Source organism: Oncorhynchus nerka, linkage group LG27, assembly GCF_034236695.1.
Source record: "Oncorhynchus nerka isolate Pitt River linkage group LG27, Oner_Uvic_2.0, whole genome shotgun sequence".
NCBI classification, from domain to species: domain Eukaryota; kingdom Metazoa; phylum Chordata; class Actinopteri; order Salmoniformes; family Salmonidae; genus Oncorhynchus; species Oncorhynchus nerka.
The window spans coordinates 81328755-81347733 of record NC_088422.1 but is presented as its reverse complement, the minus strand read 5'-3'; the positions used below and the strand labels follow the sequence as shown (position 1 = coordinate 81347733).

At 45.6% G+C, this 18979-nt stretch overlaps 1 protein-coding gene and 1 long non-coding RNA gene across 3 annotated transcripts in view; one reads left to right on the top strand and one right to left on the bottom strand.

The window, feature by feature from the left end:
* The first annotated feature begins 130 nt into the window (after positions 1-130).
* On the top strand, positions 131-4097 carry LOC115122921 (uncharacterized). The gene is made up of 4 exons (XR_003862538.2): positions 131-416; positions 963-1056; positions 1894-1919; positions 3177-4097. It is a non-coding gene; the product is annotated as an uncharacterized LOC115122921 (long non-coding RNA).
* Positions 4098-6555: 2458 nt separating this feature from the next.
* Positions 6556-18979, bottom strand: part of LOC115122919 (talin-2) — a 127619-nt gene continuing 115195 nt past the window's right edge. For both annotated transcript variants that reach the window (XM_065012068.1, XM_065012069.1), the window contains 9 exons: positions 18854-18970; positions 18066-18251; positions 17699-17806; positions 17498-17603; positions 16897-17021; positions 12146-12334; positions 11806-11988; positions 11474-11599; positions 6556-9654 (listed from right to left, as the gene is read on the bottom strand). In XM_065012068.1, the coding sequence (XP_064868140.1) occupies positions 9526-9654; positions 11474-11599; positions 11806-11988; positions 12146-12334; positions 16897-17021; positions 17498-17603; positions 17699-17806; positions 18066-18251; positions 18854-18970 (1269 nt within the window). In that variant the 3' untranslated portion in view covers positions 6556-9525. The remainder of the gene's footprint in view (positions 9655-11473; positions 11600-11805; positions 11989-12145; positions 12335-16896; positions 17022-17497; positions 17604-17698; positions 17807-18065; positions 18252-18853; positions 18971-18979) is intronic.

Sequence of the window (18979 nt, the reverse complement as noted above, 5' to 3'; positions counted from 1 at the left end):
CTGAGAAGCTCCGCGCGTCTGAACCACACTGAACGTGAAGCTGGAGTGCAAGCTCGAGCCGACTGTATCTTGTCAAATATGTACTATAGCAGAGGAGTTACTGAATCCCCATGGATACCAAATACTTTTTGTGGAAGCGACGCCAGATGCTCTCTTCCGCGGGTCCTGCCTTTTTTATGGCTCTCCTCCGCGATTCGCTGATCCAATACATTTTACCGTTGATAAGACTATATATGGGTTATGGGCGAGAAAGTGGCACCCCCTCAAAGACGTCTGTTCCTTTTTCAAACACTGTGCTGAGACGTAGGCTACAGCCAAGGAAGTCCGTTTGGGGAGTGGGGGTCAGTTTATGCACAAGGAAGTGAAGGTGGACAACAAAAACATGATCTTTGACTGGAATTGCTAATTTCATTCTGGTAGGATAATTTACATTTGCTCAACACAGCAGTTCAAAGAACGCTTGATAGAGTAATATTACTACTAATAAATAATGGCATAGTAATCGTTATGTTACTATTCCTCCAAACAAATTAATGTTTAAAATAATTGTCGCCCATACGTAGTTTAGCCATTGACCCCTCTTCATTATGAATCGTGTCTCCACTATGAATCATAACACCTGAGAGATGGGGTCATGTAACTCTGATCTCCAAAGACATAATAAGCAGTTATTAAAGCAGACAAATTTAGTGTAATGTTTAAAAGGGATTGTCCCTGGGAGGGGTGTCATATTATCTATGCTGAAGTGTTCTGTCAGTGATACGCACAGTAGAGATGAGAAGAGCACGAAAACAAGTCCCTCAAGATATTGTTCACAGTCTGAAGAGGGGCATCAGATAGTGTTATATTCAACAGTGGAATATCATCGAGCTTATAAGTGCCTTGGAGTTCATTCAAAATGGCCACAGGGTAAGAAACAAGTGCTTTGGCATTTCAGCAATCCCCCTCTTCCTCTGTGACAGCTCACAGGTCCAGGGGAGTCCGTCACAGCTGTCGCACATGAACAGTGGAGGAGGAACCAGAGACCTGTCCAAACACACTGTGATTGGCTGCATGGTATGGACATATACCCTCAAGTTCACTTTTACCTAAATCATTTCTAGGATATATCTTTATGGGGAAGATAATGAAAAAATGATGTCTAGTACTTACATTTGTAGTACATTTTACAGTACTCATACGTACAGAACATTGACTAGGTGTGTGAAAGGTACTGCTGTTGTAGGCCTATACCCCATAAAGGAGAAGAACAGAACAACAACACAAACAATGACATCTTTATATCACCATATCCTGGGTTGGCTCAGTGACATCTACTCAAATAACCTCTTCTTCTTGTCCTCTCTGTTCCTCCCATGTTTTCTTGAGGGGTATTTTTTAGGAGTGTCTTGTTTGCACAAGTTGCACCTGTTACATACTGTAGAAAGGGCTTCAACAAGGGTTCTTCTAAGATCCTCAAAGTTCTTTGAAGAACCTTAGGGTTATTGGCACTGAAAAATGCCCCAAAAGTTACTTCCAAGAACCCAATAGGAGGTGGGGTTAATCAAGGAACCTCTTTAGTTACTGGGGGTTCTTGCAGGTGCCTAACTGCCCAACTGAAACATTGTTATTTGAATTTGAGAAAACAGCAACTAAACATTTCTAAGATATCCTCAATTGAAGGTTTCTCCCTTGTATGATCTAAAATATTGTTTTATAGTGATACTATCGGTCTTTTCATTTTTGTGCAAATGGCTGTGCTTGACACTTTCTCGCTTTTAAAAGTATTTCTAAAACAGGAAATGGAAACAATTCAGTGGATGTCAGTCAACGAAGAGATAAGAATATGTTGAAGGCTATAGCTGCATTGGGCACAGATGACTGAACTGCCAACTTATTTGTGTGTGTCTGTAGGTATACTGACGAGGAGGCACACAAAGGTATGTACAATTGGTATTGGTTTGTCGCAAGAATGTTATGCAGATCACATGTTGGCCCATCGTACCTTCTACACTATGCAATCTTGTTTCTGAGCTGGTCATGGGTGCACCTCAGCCACGCTCAAGGTCCTAAACGATATCATAACCGCCATCGATAAAAGAAAGTACTGTGCAGTAGTCTTCATCGACCTGGCCAAGGCTTTCGACTCTGTCACCTCATGATGCCATCTATTTTGTGAAGAAGCCTTCCCCTTTTTCTTCAAACATAACGATGGTCATTATGGCCAAACATTTCTATTTTTGTTTCATCAGACCAGAAGACATTTCTCCAAAAAGTACGATCTTTGCCCCCATGTGCAGTTGCAAACCGTAGTCTGGCTTTTCTGCGGCGGTTTTAGAGCAATGGCTTCTTCCTTGCAGAGCGGCCTTTCAGGTTATGTCGATATAGGACTCGTTTTACTGTGGATATAGATACTTTTGTACCGGTTTCCTCCAGCATCTTTGCAAGGTCCTTTGCTGTTGTTCTGGGATTGACTTGCACTTTACGTTCATCTCGAGGAGACAGAATGCATCTCATTCCTGAGAGGTATGACAGCTACGTGGTCCCATGGTGTTTATACTTGCGTACGGTTCTTTGTAAAGATAAACGTGGTACCTTCAGGCGTTTGGAAATTGCTCCCAAGGATGAACCAGACTTGTGGAGGTCTCCAATTATTTTTCTGAGGTCTTGGCTGATTTCTTTTGATTTTCCAATGATGTCAAGCAAAGAGGCACTGTTTAGGCCTTGAAATACATCCACAGGTACACCTCCAATTGACTCAAATGATGTCAATTAGCCTATCAGAAGCTTCTAAAGCCATGACATAATTTTCTGGAATTTTCTAAGCTGTTTAAAGGCACAATCAACTTAATGTATGTAAACGTCTGACCCACTGGAATTGTGATACAGTGAATAAGTGAAATAATCTGTCTGTAAATAATTGTTGGAAAAATTACTTGTCATGCACAAAGTAGATGTCCTAACAGACTTGCCAAAACTATAGTTTAACAAGAAATTTGTGGAGTGGTTGAAAAACCGAGTTTTAATGACTCCAACCTAAGTGTATGTAATCTTCCGACTTCAACTGTATGTGTATAAAAACCATTGTCAAACGTGAACAGTTTTCTATTCACATTTACCACAAAAACCAAGGTATGAATACTGTCATGTGCATGTTTTGTTAATCAACTGCATAATATATATTCTTGTATTCACAGGTTTCACCGTCCCTCTACCGCTGATGAATTTGACTGAAACCTGTTCGATCACCATGCACTGCATGGGGGGAGGGGGGGTACAGACTTCCTACCAAACTCAGTTACCTGAGAGGAAGGAAACCGCTCAGGGATTTTACCAATGGTGACTTTAAAACAGTTACAGAGAAAACTGAGGATTGATCAATAACATTGTAGTTACTCCCAAAAAATATTACAAAAGACCTGTTTGCAGAAGGCACTAAAGTAATACTGCAAAATTATGGCAAAGCAATTATCTTTTTGTCCTGAATACAAAGTGTTGTTTGGTGCAAATCCAATAGAACACATTACTGAGTACCACTCTCTATATTTTCAAACATAATGGCGGCTGCATCATGTTATGGGCATGCTTGTAATCTTTAACGACTGTGGAGTTTTTCAGGATAAAATGTAACAGAATGGAGCTAAGCACAGGACAAATCCTCAAGGAAAAATCCTAGTGGAATCCTAGAATTTTAAAAAGAATAATGTGCAAATGTTGCACAATCCAGGTGTGGAAAAAGCTCTTAGAGACTCACAGCTGTAATCGCTGCCAAAGGTGCTGCAACAAAGTTTTGCGAATACTTTCATTTAATTTTCAATAAATGTTCAATAATTTCTAAAAACATGTTTTCACTTTGCCATTATGGGGTATTGTGTATAGATGGGTGAGAAAATAAGACTAACATAACAAAATGTGGAATAAGTCAAGGGGTATGAATACTTTCTGAAAGCACTGTATGTACTTTGAAGCAGACTAAAGCATTAGATAAATAGTTTGCAGTGATCACTAATGTTCTCCCTGGGGTGTCTGCCCATCTCATGTTATGGCAGGCAGCTGTCATTCTCTTGTTAGCCTGGGTTTTACTGGCACAGGCACAGCATGCCGCTCATACACACAGATTAAAGACCACATAGACCGCTCATACAGAGATCAGAGAGGCTCAGAGCAGAAGCCATGCTTTCCCAGGACATTTGGGGCTAATGGAGACCGATACTAGACACAGATACACAAACACAGTACCTGGCCAACTCATCATAATGCCGTAAAGTCTAGCCAAGCACCTAGGGCCTCTGAAATCCTGGTCCCAGATTGGTTTGTTCTGTATAGCCAACTCCAAAATAGCTCAGGGACCAGGCTGGGCCAAAACAAAGTACATGGAATTAAATGTACACAGAGTTAACTTAACTTAACTGTGTACATTCTATTTAGGTATTCTTACTGGGGAAGTGATAAACCCGTTTACTATAGTGGAATTTCATGCCCATGCCTCGCTTCATATTTCAGGTATTCAGTCTCATTCAAATAGATAGAGGGCATTTTTATTTAATTGATTTATTTTACCTTTATTTAACTAGGCAAGTCAATTAAGAACAAATTCTTATTTTCAATGACGGCCTAGGAACAGTGGGTTAATTGCCTGTTCAGGGGCAGAACAACAGATTTGTACCTTGTCAGCTCAGGGGTTTGAACTTGCAACCTTCCGGTTACTAGTCCAACGCTCTAACCACTAGGCTACCCTGCCGCACTGAAGTATCTGACCCTATGATTCTATGGCCTTTCATTACTGGGAACTTTGGATAACATAAAACTTACTGTATCTCTCTGTCAGTCATGTAATACATGTGCTTTCCCCCCCCCCCCCCCCATATAACAGTATACCCCTCAATCCCACACCACTGGTCTGACAATAGCATTGTGGTGAGTAGAGTATTCCCAGAATTCTCAGGCTGGTGGGAAGTATGTGGTCCTGTAATGCGGTCGGTTGTAACGGTCGTGGGTGAGTGTCAGTGTAATGGTCTCTGGTAATAACTATGTGAACCCTACAGACCTCTGGCAGTCCTCTTCATTAACCAGGACTTTCTGGTATTTTGATGAAAAATCTTAGCACAGTGGGTCAGGTGAAAAGGGTCTTGAAATGCAGTAGACCGTCTACATTCTCAGGGTAGTACAATTCCACAATGGGATCAATAGCTAAATTATATTCCTTCCAAAGGCTTCCATATGTGCCTGTATTGTAACAGAGAGGTTTTCTTCGAACCCCCACATTTCACTATAGTTTAAGAACTTTGAGAAAGGCAGATGATTATCTTCACAATGTCAAGAATAGTTGAACAATTCCTGTTCCTTTTTCACACCATGTGGGTGCTTCGAAAGACAGAGACCGACACACTAAACGATTGCTTGACAACAGCTACCCATCTCATTTACAATGTGGTTTGGGCGGAGCAGAACCTTGCTACCTCATCCACCCACAGATAACATCCATGTGTGATGTCTATGTGTAGCTCTGGGTGCAGCATTCAAAAGGGTGACTGCAGCTGGCCAGGGAACGTTATGTCATCGGTGTCTCATTTTCCCTCTGTGGCAGCATGTATGCCAAAGAGTTGGGGTTGGAGGATTCTAAGAGTTAGCTTGCCTCAGACAAAAGACAACAGCTGATTCAGGAAGTTTTATTGTGACATGTGCCATTATACTTTTAAAAAAAAGGACCTACACTCTTCTTGACATTTACTTCCCAATATGTTCTAACAGAGAAGTTACCTTTCAAAACTGATTGAAGGGAACACATTGAACCACATATAGCCCAGGCTTCTCACGTGTCAACAAGGCGAGATTTGGACGGGCGGCCCCGCGAGACTTGACCATATAAAGCTCGTAGGCCATTTTACGGGGCATCACAATTCCAATTGTAAACCAGTAGATTGTCCTACTTCACTGATTTAAAGGATCCGATGGGTGCCATTTTGCTTTCACCTGTCTAGCACCTTGAGATCAGCGATTATAGTTTTGAGATCCACACTTTCTGCCAAGAATTCTGGGTATTATCCTGCAGAAGGAGGGAGCAGCTGTGCCAGTATAATTTACAAATAACCTCCCTCCTCAGATTTTAGAGCGGGACAGAATTAGTACCTGTCTCAGCTCTAACCAACACCAGCTATATATAGCACAAGGCTCACTGCTGACTCAGAAATACCATCTACCTTCACTGACAGGAGCTGCTTAAAGAGACCCTGCCTGAAAAAGTCACCTCTAGAGCAGTAGGTCTCTTCAAACGTTCTGTTATTGCACTAGTAGTGCATGTTTTTATGTGCAGGATGTGATGCTAGGATGTGTGATTATTAAAGCTTTACTACAGTATACATGTCATTAGTCTGTCACAGGCTTTCACCTCATCTTTAAACAACAACTTCTTGGTCATCTGTGGCTTCATTTCCAGCTGGCACAATGGCCTGAACCTGAGAATGTAGATTAGTCTAGGAGAAGGCTGCTGGAATCAGACACAATGTTAGCCTGTCCATTCATGATCACACTCCTGTATTCAACAAGCCAGGTAAAAACACAATTCTGCAGGCCATATTACGTTGAAACCCTTTATTTTCAGTGAATACAAAAAAAACATGTTTTCTTGTGGCCAGATAAATAGTTTCCATACTGTAGGTCATTGTCACTTCATATCTATCTTTCTTATAGAACTGCACTTTAATTATCATTGAATTCATTATGGGACAAACACACAGGTATGAACAGTTTCTCCCTACCATTGAAATGTGTCCCACTACATTAACAGTGACAGCTATACATCTTAATATCCTTATCACATTTATCCTTAAAAAAATATTCCTCTTGGCTTAAAAGAGAGAAAAAATAAATCAATCCATAAAACTGTTGTGAGACAGCAGAGTACAGACCTATTGTCCGGAGTGTGTGAATCCTATGATTTACTTGTAACATACAATAACCGAACGACAGACTCCATTCTGTCATAGATAGAGTTCAGAAGCATCTTGATACATGCCCATGGAATGCAGTACAAAAATGTGTTGTCTTCATATATATCATATACATATAGTGATGGTACTTTTTACACAGCGACACATTCATCTCTGCCCTCAAGGCCATGGGTGCATCAGGCAGAAAGATGGGGACAGAGGTACAGTTTATAGGACAACGCAGTAGTACCTGTGAGGCTGTGTTTTTCATCTCTATGGGACCTAAAAGTATTGGTAATAGGCTATGACAAGAACAACTCAAGGCCCTACTCATTGATACTGACCACACTCCTTTATCCAGCTAGATAAGTTGTCACAAGCAGACCAGACGCTGTATGAGCTAGAGACTAAGGCACTAATGACATAATACTACAACGACCAGATGCGTGAACTCTGACAGAACTGTACCAGCGTTTGAACTGTAGAGCCTACTGTTACACATCAATACGGAGTAAAACATGTTTAACATGGACCGTTTGCAGTTTGTTAGGGGTTATTGTCCTTATGTGCAGTTCAGAATACCAAAACCATTCAGTGCGTCGTGTAGATGTATTTTCTGTTTCGAAAATAATAGAACCCAGAAGCCATGCATATGACTGACATGCAAGAGCAGACCTTTACCTCACAATAATGATTTGTTTGCTAACCGACACTCACTGACTATCCATAAAACTAGTAAAACCAAACGCTAGAACCAAACCTGGGTTGTGTTCATTAGGATTTCTTTGTTGTTCTATTGGACAATTCTAGGTAATCCCTCCTCCGATTTCCTCCTTTTGGTGCATAATGAACACAAGCCTGGCAAACAGAAGGTAAATATAGTGCAATAGTAGCACTTCCCACTACAGGTACACAAAGCACCATTAGAGTGAGACGGATTCAACAGGTGAACAACAACAGGACGTGATCCACTGTAGTGGTCCAACAGGCCCCTATGGAGGGATGGGGGACTCTGCCCCGTGTAAGACAGCAGGGGTAACCATCAGAAGCACAGTACATTGTGTATTGTCAACAAACATTTACCACTTTACATTCATTCAAGAGGTCTGGGGTGTTACAATATCAGAGCCGTCCATTTCAGCTTGCATTATAAATAGTAGAGAAATCACGCTTTATCAATGAGAATATTTTCAGATTGCCTGGATGTTTTTAAAAAACTCCTACTTAAATCATAATACATTTTCAAGACCAGCAGTTGTTTCCTACATTAGTGTTTTTTCTTACAGTATCTGAACGGTTTTCAGAGGTGCAGTGTTTGTAGTGTTTGAAAAGATCAAGCAAGAGGTTACTTCATTACATTGCATGTCAGGAGGCTGTGAGGACACCAACACTGCCCCCTACAGAGCCTTCATAGTATTGCTTCATGAACATCAGTTCCAGCTGTATGGCTCAATATCAACTGTAAACTAATGAGAATAGTAGAAGGAAGCCAGTTAACTGACTGTCCACAGTCCAGGTTATGCAGGGCTACGAGATCTGTAGTAGTGGAAGGGATGAGACAAGTTAAGCTTACTGTAAATGTCAGAGTATCTTAACTTGCTAAAAATGTTATTCTGTAGTAACTTCGCCTCCAAATCACAGAAATAATAAAGCACTAGATTGTAATGCATCATAAGAGGTTGGTTGTAAAAGAGGTCTCTAGCAATTAGACGCAAATTTAAGCGTTTATCAACACTAGGCACATTTCAATCTTCAGTGTCAAGAGCACATCTAAACAAGGATTATTTAAAGTGTCTACGCAAGCCGATCGGTCAATGCAACAAAAAATGGTTCCCTGAAATAAGATCCATAAGCTATTCTTCAATATGCTCCAAATATCTCAACTGTCTGAATTACTTGCTGTCTGACAAGGAGGAGATATATATATATTTATAGACCACAAGGTGACATAAGTGTCAAATCACCCAAGTGTGGAATTACAAACACTAGTAATATCTAGGAAATGCTATAATTTCTCACTTGTCTCATAAAAAAGGAAATTAATAGCAATGTGTGTGTAAATGCCTAATGTACTATATGCACCTAACATATCACACTCTTCTTCCTTTATGAAAGAAAGTCCGGCCAAAAGGTTAAGACCAGACTAGTTTGGAGATTCAATGTCAACACTGGTATCTAATCACATCAAAAGTAAAAGCTCCATAGAGAAAAACATTCAAACTGTTATGATGCACATTTTTCAGCTTGTTCACCTGTTACAAATCCATTGCTTCTAGAGAATACTTTTTCCCGGTGTAGGTTAACTGGCAGGTAATGCAGGGTAATAGACCGTCACAAGCCAAGTCATAGTGGTAGTAGACAACTCCTGGTAGTTAAAGACCCCTGCAGGTGTAGTAGACAGTGGCTATCCATGTCCCATTCTGGGCTTGACCCCACTGGTTGAGTGGGCACATTAAAAGGCCAACTTAACGTTGTTGCACACTAGGAAAGTCAATTTGGGCCACCGCTCGTGTGTGTGGTAACATAATACATATAGACGCACAGGTACAAATGCGCTCAATACACACACACACACACACACACGCAGCGGTAGCATGGCAATGCAGCAGGGTATAGCTCAGTTCTCGTCCTCTCGTAGTTCACTGGGTAAGAACTTGTACTGTTGCTGTCTGATCTGAGCCAGCTTCTTCCTGGCCTCCTCCAGCTCTCTCTCCTTCCTTAGCATCTCCTCCTGGGCAGCTATGATCTGGACACAGGATACAACAGGCACCGGTTAGTACTCAACACCTAGCTACAGTGAGGGAAAAAAGTATTTGATCCCCTGCTGATTTTGTACATTTGCCCACTGACAAAGAAATGGTCAGTCTATAATTTTAATGGTAGGTTTATTTGAACAGTGAGAGACAGAACAACAAAAAAATCAAGGAAAACACATGTCAAAAATGTTAGAAATTGATTTGCATTTTAATGAGGGAAATAAGTATTTGACCCTCTCTGCAAAACATGACTTAGTACTTGGTGGCAAAACCCTTGTTGGCAATCACAGAGGTCAGACGTTTCTTGTAGTTGGCCACCAGGTTTGCACACATCTCAGGAGGGATTTTGTCCCACTCCTCTTTGCAGATCTTCTCCAAGTCATTAAGGTTTCGAGGCTGACGTTTGGCAACTCGAACCTTCAGCTCCCTCCACAGATTTTCTATGGGATTAAGGTCTGGAGACTGGCTAGGCCACTCCAGGACCTTAATGTGCTTCTTCTTGAGCCACTCCTTTGTTGCCTTGGCCGTGTGTTTCGGGACATTGTCATGCTGGAATACCCATCCACGACCCATTTTCAATGCCCTGGCTGAGGGAAGGAGGTTCTCACCCAAGATTTGACGGTACATGGCCCCGTCCATCGTCCCTTTGATGCAGTGAAGTTGTCCTGTCCTCTTAGCAGAAAAACACCCCCAAAGCATAATGTTTCCACCTCCATGTTTGACGGTGGGGATGGTGTTGTTGGGGTCATAGACAGCATTCCTCCTCCTCCTCCAAACACGGCGTGTTGAGTTGATGCCAAAGAGCTCCATTTTGGGCTCGTCTGACCACAACACTTTCACCCAGTTGTCCTCTGAATCATTCAGATGTTCATTGGAAAACTTCAGACGGACATGTATATGTGCTTTCTTGAGCAGGGGGACCTTGCAGGTGCTGCAGGATTTCAGTCCTTCACAGCATAGTGTTACCAATTGTTTTCTTGGTGACTATGATCCCAGCTGAGATCATTGACAAGATCCTCCCGTGTAGTTCTGGGCTGATTCTCATGATCATTGCAACTCCACGAGGTGAGATCTTGCATGGAGCCCCAGGCCGAGGGAGATTGACAGTTCTTATGTGTTTCTTCCATTTGCGAATAATCGCACCAACTGTTGTCACCTTCTCACCAAGCTGCTTGGCTATGGTCTTGTAGCCCATTCCAACCTTGTGTAGGTCTACAATCTTGTCCCTGACATCCTTGGAGAGCTCTTTGGTCTTGGCCATGGTGGAGAGTTTGGAATCTGATTGATTGATTGCTTCTGTGGACAGGTGTCTTTTATACAGGTAACAAACTGAGATTAGGAGCACTCCCTTTGAGTGTGCTCCTAATCTCAGCTCGTTACCTGTATAAAAGACACCTGGGAGCCAGAAATCTTTCTGATTGAGAGGGGGTCAAATACTTATTTCCCTCATTAAAATGCAAATCCATTAATAAAATGTTTGACATATTTTTTAGTTATTCTGTCTCTCACTGTTCAAATAAACCTACCATTAAAATTATAGACTGATCATTTCTTTGTCAGTGGGTAAACGTACAAAATCAGCAGGGGATCAAATACTTTTTTCCCTCACTGTAATTAACACTAGGACAGAACAGGAACCAGTTACTACACAACACCTGATTCAAACCAGCCTATACAACATACTGTACAGTGCTGTCAGCTCCTGAGTTATTCTTAATGTGTCCACTTACAGAACTGAAAGGTTTGACAAGATCAGGTTTGAACAGTCTACATGTCACTGTGGAGTCTGCCAGAGCGCTGAAGTCTCACCTGAGCGATTCCTCCCACAAACTTGGTCTTGACCACCACGTTGTCATCGTCTGCCTTGTGGAACGCAGCTTTCTGGGCCGCTCGGACCAGGTTGTCCGACGCCCTCTTTACTGCGTTACCAGCAGCCTTTGGGAGGACAGTCCATCAATATCATACCACATAACATGTTACAACTATTACACAATGCTAATCACAAGATGTGTGTTTGTGGGGTTACACTGAGCCCCGTCTCCCCCGGCACCCCTCCAGATCTGAAACAATTAGATAGACGTGTAGGACCTACAGGAGTGCCTAGGAGACAGGGGGCCATTTGTTATTCATCATCCTCGTACCTGCAGTCTCCTCATGGCCTCAGAGTCCTGGTCAGCTTTAACCTTACAGGCCACTAGGAGCTGGGCTGTGGAGGCTGCCACCTGCTTGGCTGACGAGATCAGCTTCTCCTCGCTGGCTTGGCCCTGGACCGAGGCATTAGCTGCCTCACACAGGTTACTGGTGGCTGCTGCTACCATCCGGGCCTGTAGGAGAGAACACAGAGAGAACGGTTCATATATATTTCAAAGATGCAATCCCTTAGAATTAGTGATGTGTTCATTCCAGCTCTTCCAAAAAAAGGATTGATAAACGTTATTTGGAGGCTTTATTTAGATTGTGTGTGTAGGTGTGTGTACGTACCGCTGAGATGAGACCCTGGGACCACTGACCATCATCCACTGCGTTAGCTGGAATGGAGCCCACCTTGCCCTGAGCCACCAGCTCTCTCTGGGCAGCTGAGGCAGACTTGACCAGGGCACTGGTGGCCGCAGCGATGGACTTAGCTGCTTCCAGGATCTGCTCCTCAAAGTCCAGCGTTTCATCTGCTTGCTGAAGGGGAGACGAGACAGTCACAACTCAGACGTATCACAGGACGAGACAGTCACAACTCAGACGTCTCACAGGACGAGGGAGACGAGACAGTCACAACTCAGACGTATCACAGGACGAGACAGTCACAACTCAGACGTATCACAGGACGAGGGAGACGGGACAGTCACAACTCAGACGTCTCACAGGACGAGGGAGACTGGACAGTCACAACTCAGACGTCTCACAGGACGAGGGAGACGAGACAGTCACAACTCAGACGTCTCACAGGACGAGGGAGACGGGACAGTCACAACTCAGGCGTCTCACAGGACGAGGGAGGCGGACAGTCACAACTCAGACGTCTCACAGGACGAGGGAGACGGACAGTCACAACTCAGACGTCTCACAGGACGAGGGAGACGGGACAGTCACAACTCAGACGTCTCACAGGACGAGGGAGACGGGACAGTCACAACTCAGACGTCTCACAGGACGAGGGAGACGGGACAGTCACAACTCAGACGTCTCACAGGACGAGGGAGACGGGACAGTCACAACTCAGACGTCTCACAGGACGAGGGAGACGGGACAGTCACAACTCAGACGTCTCACAGGACGAGACAGTCACAACTCAGACGTCTCACAGGACGAGGGAGACGGGACAGTCACAACTCAGACGTCTCACAGGACGAGGGAGACGGGACAGTCACAACTCAGACGTCTCACAGGACGAGGGAGAAGGGACAGTCACAACTCAGACGTCTCACAGGACGAGGGAGACGGGAAGACGTCTCACAGGACGAGGGAGACGGGACAGTCACAACTCAGACGTCTCACAGGACGAGGGAGACGGGACAGTCACAACTCAGACGTCTCACAGGACGAGGGAGAAGGGACAGTCACAACTCAGACGTCTCACAGGACGAGGGAGACGGGACAGTCACAACTCAGACGTCTCACAGGACGAGGGAGACGGGACAGTCACAACTCAGACGTCTCACAGGACGAGGGAGAAGGGACAGTCACAACTCAGACGTCTCACAGGACGAGGGAGACGGGACAGTCACAACTCAGACGTCTCACAGGACGAGGGAGACAAGACAGTCACAACTCAGACGTCTCACAGGACGAGGGAGACGGGACAGTCACAACTCAGACGTCTCACAGGACGAGACAGTCACAACTCAGACGTCTCACAGGACGAGGGAGACGGGACAGTCACAACTCAGACGTCTCACAGGACGAGGGAGACGGGACAGTCACAACTCAGACGTCTCACAGGACGAGGGAGACGGGACAGTCACAACTCAGACGTCTCACAGGACGAGGGAGACGGGACAGTCACAACTCAGACGTCTCACAGGACGAGACAGTCACAACTCAGACGTCTCACAGGACGAGACAGTCACAACTCAGACGTCTCACAGGACGAGACAGTCACAACTCAGACGTCTCACAGGACGAGACAGTCACAACTCAGACGTCTCACAGGACGAGGGAGACGGGACAGTCACAACTCAGACGTCTCACAGGACGAGGGAGACGGGACAGTCACAACTCAGACGTCTCACAGGACGAGGGAGACGGGACAGTCACAACTCGGACGTCTCACAGGACGAGGGAGACGAGACAGTCACAACTCAGACGTCTCACAGGACGAGGGAGACGGGACAGTCACAACTCAGACGTCTCACAGGACGAGACAGTCACAACTCAGACGTCTCACAGGACGAGGGAGACGGGACAGTCACAACTCAGACGTCTCACAGGACGAGGGAGACGGGACAGTCACAAGTCAGACGTCTCACAGGACGAGGGAGACGGGACAGTCACAAGTCAGACGTCTCACAGGACGAGGGAGACGGGACAGTCACAACTCAGACGTCTCACAGGACGAGGGAGACGGGACAGTCACAACTCAGACGTCTCACAGGACGAGGGAGACGGGAAGACGTCTCACAGGACGAGGGAGACGGGACAGTCACAACTCGGACGTCTCACAGGACGAGGGAGACGAGACAGTCACAACTCGGACGTCTCACAGGACGAGGGAGACGGGACAGTCACAACTCGGACGTCTCACAGGACGAGGGAGACGGGACAGTCACAACTCGGACGTCTCACAGGACGAGGGAGACGGGACAGTCACAACTCGGACGTCTCACAGGACGAGGGAGACGGGACAGTCACAACTCAGACGTCTCACAGGACGAGGGAGACGGGACAGTCACAACTCAGACGTCTCACAGGACGAGGGAGACGGGACAGTCACAACTCAGACGTCTCACAGGACGAGACAGTCACAACTCAGACGTCTCACAGGACGAGGGAGACGGGACAGTCACAACTCAGACGTCTCACAGGACGAGGGAGACGGGACAGTCACAACTCAGACGTCTCACAGGACGAGGGAGACGGGACAGTCACAACTCAGACGTCTCACAGGACGAGGGAGACGGGACAGTCACAACTCAGACGTCTCACAGGACGAGGGAGACGGGACAGTCACAACTCAGACGTCTCACAGGACGAGGGAGACGGGACAGTCACAACTCAGGCGTCTCACAGGACGAGGGAGACGGGACAGTCACAACTCAGGCGTCTCACAGGACGAGGGAGACGGGACAGTCACAACTCAGACGTCTCACAGGACGAGGGAGACGGGACAGTCACAACTCAGACGTCTCACAGGACGAGGGAGACGAGACAGTCACAACTCAGACGTCTCACAGGACGAGGGAGACGAGACAGTCACAACTCAGACGTCTCACAGGACGAGGGAGACGAGACAGTCACAACTCAGACGTCTCACAGGACGAGGGAGACGGGAAGACGTCTCACAGGACGAGGGAGACGGGACAGTCACAACTCGGACGTCTCACAGGACGAGGGAGACGAGACAGTCACAACTCGGACGTCTCACAGGACGAGGGAGACGGGACAGTCACAACTCGGACGTCTCACAGGACGAGGGAGACGGGACAGTCACAACTCGGACGTCTCACAGGACGAGGGAGACGGGACAGTCACAACTCAGACGTCTCACAGGACGAGGGAGACGGGACAGTCACAACTCAGACGTCTCACAGGACGAGGGAGACGGGACAGTCACAACTCAGACATCTCACAGGACGAGACAGTCACAACTCAGACGTCTCACAGGACGAGGGAGACGGGACAGTCACAACTCAGACGTCTCACAGGACGAGGGAGACGGGACAGTCACAACTCAGACGTCTCACAGGACGAGACAAAGATAGGCAGCAATCATATTACATGGCAAACGTAATGGTTTTGATGTTGGCGTTTTAGAGTCTTTCAATTTCAAAATAGTTGACTGACAGATTTGTTTACAAATCCGTACTGTCTGCACTACAGAAACTTCTCAGTAACATCTGTTCTTTGGGGCAAACTAAACGAAATAAGAACACAAAACACTTACAACTATTCTATGCCAAGTCATTCCAAGATTAGACCAGTCCCTCACACACACAGTCTGTAGACAGGGCGGGACACTGTAGAAATATGTTTGATATATAGTTGGATTGAATAACAACCTAATATATCAAACATATCAGACAGAGGCCTGCAGCGAAGGCTTCGAGGGTTTATACTCTGATCAGAGTAGTACTTCTACAGTATATAGGGACAGATGGGCTACAACTAGAACTACAGGACAGGAGGGGGGAAAGAGAGAGGGAGAAAGAAAGGGAGAGAGAAAGCGAGGGAGAGCGAGAGAGGGAGAAGGAAGGAACAGAAGGGTTAGAAACATAGACAGCAGGAAGGGGAGGGAGAAAGGGATTGAAAGAGGAAAAGAGTGAAGGGGAGGGAGAAAGAGAGGGAGAGAGAGAGAGAGGGAGTGAGTGAGAAGGAAGGGAGGAACAGAAGGGTTAGAAACAGACAGCAGGAAGGGGAGGGAGAAAGGGATTGAAAGAGGAAAAGAGTGAAGGGGAGGGAGAAAGAGAGGGAGAGAGAGAGAGAGGGAGTGAGTGAGAAGGAAGGGAGGAACAGAAGGGTTAGAAACAGACAGCAGGAAGGGGAGGGAGAAAGGGATTGAAAGAGGAAAAGAGTGAAGGAGGGAGAGAGGAGGGAGCGGTGAGCAGAAGGTCAGAATAGAGTAGGAGGTTCCTCCTGAACGATGTACATGATATCAGCTACAGACAGACTGATAGACTGGTAGACATACCAAAGTACATACAGACGGGTGTACATACAGGCGTACAAACATGAATAAATCCAGAGACAGAGAGGTTGCCACTACTTTCACTGTATGTGAGGAGAGACAATACAAGTATTAGACATTCAAATAGTGAATAGAGCATCACCCTATGGATCTAACACTGACTCACGGCGACTGAACACCACAGAATCTTAGTGTCAAAACTGATGAGAGACTGTCTCTAAACAGACAGCCACATAATGACAAACAACAAAGAGACAAGCACCAAGACAAAATTACTGACAGGATTGTCATTCTTGCTCCAACTTATGCATCCCATTTATGTTATTAGTGTAGAAATTGGGGGTTAAAAATACCCATGTGGCTTGTGAGGTGCGTTGTGGGTGGTGTAGTCTCCTACCTTGGGCTTGGCTCTGGGTTTCAGCTGCTCCAGTTTCTTAGCTGCTGCTTCGATGGACGCTGCCGCCCCCAACAGCTCCGTCTCTGCTATCACTGTGGGGTCCTCTGGGTCCACCCACTCTGTGCCTGAAACACACACACAGTGAGTTACCACACACACAGCAGAGCATGCCTCACAATATGAAGACCACAGAGACAGAACAAATGCTACGGCATGCACAGCAAATTAAGTGTGTTTAAGATTGAATCGCAATCATCTTATCAGTGACATTAAATACGCAAATGAAGAGCATCCACACTGCAATGGACATGGTGATGAGCATTTCACAATGTCTTTATGGTGAGAAGGAAACTAAAATGAAGAGCATGATGGATGAATGGAGATATTGTTAGACTAACGGGCCTGTAAAGAGGGACAATTCAACGGTCGGCCCTGAATCACAACTGGTTACATCTTAACTTACCTCCATCTGTGGCAAAGAAGGCAGGAACAGACTGTTAATAGAACACTCTGGATACATACAGTATATCTGCTAAATGATCATTACTGTCCTATATCATGAACCAGGCGTACAGTAGTTCAGTGAAGTGTCTCCTCTCACCTTTCATGGCCTCAGCAGTCTGGATGAGTTCAGTAACAGCCCCAGCAACACGTTTAGAGTAGAACACCAGCTGCTGCTTCTGCTCTGCTGTAGGCCCCTGGAGGACCTGGAGATACACACAGAGTAGAGGTGGTTCAGGAAAACATCCCCATCATCACTATTACTCTATTCTCAAATCACAGACACACCCACCCAACGTACCAGCAGCACATGCTCCAGTAGGTCAATGTAACCTGTGGTGCACTCTGTCCCGTAGAGCAGTGCTCTGCTCCGTACGTCCTTGTTCACCTCCTGGTGGTAAGCTGCTTGCTGAGAGACACAGACACACAGTGTTAGGAGTCAGATGTTCCACTTTCCAGGTGGTCAGTATTGATGAGATGAGAAGTAATATCAATATCTATTCTTCCTCTAACATCCACACGGTTTAGGGCCTAGGGATGATCACAACCTTGCATATAGTCAGCATGTTGAAAATGGCCATGCTGGTCAGGGTTTAAGTATACAGGATAGGAGGGTAGGGGACAGAAGGTAGGGGGCATCTTCCCTAGTAAGGAGTATTGATCAGAACCTTGCATGTGGTCAGCATGTCGAAGATGGCCTTGCGACTCAGGTTAGCTGTGGAGATCACATCCTCCTGTCGTGCAGAGTTCCCAGCCGCCACTGCTTTGGCTGTTGCCGTGGTGATGCCCTTGGTCATGCGGATGAACTCTTCAGGCGTGGTCGACTTCTCCGGGACGTCTTTAGACTGGAACACCTGAAGAAATACAACACTCAATATGTTCTTAAAAACCTCACTGACTTAATATATCAAACAGCTCTCCATATAATGTTGAATTGTACAGCTGTGTGCAGTAGCACCTAACAGGGCTATGTCCTATAATGACCAAACACACAACAGGCATATTAATGTGTCCCAATGTGGCAACACTGGTTGTTGAGTTTTAACTCTGGTTTATCTTATTGATCCCATGGTAATAGCCATGTTTGATCAAGGCTCTAGTTGTAGTAGCTGCACTAGGAGGCTGTCCTGAGGGGGTACTGATAAAGCTTAGAGCTGGAACCACAAACTAATGGAGATCTGTGGTCCTCTGTCAGTTACTAAAGATAAGGATAGCAGGGAAAACACAGGGCCTGGGCCGTTCTAGAGTTCAGAGCTCATCTAGTGACGAGTATATAAACCGTTATGGTTGATGATTCAATATGTCAATGCTTTTATAGTACATAACTAATACAGCATTTACAGCTTAGCTTGAGGACACGTTTCAGCCACAAAGCGGAAGTGAGAGAGCATGTCCATTGTCATCTATCCTAATCAAGTCATTGATGAAATAAATCACTTTATAGATGACTGCTTACCGTGAGTTCCTGTTTAATACATTCAATGGTGGCCTCCAGGGCTCTGGTCCCCCGCGTGGCCTCGTCCTCCACAGCCTTCACCGTCTTCAGCAGGGACGTCACGTTGGTCACCATCACCTGGTGGGT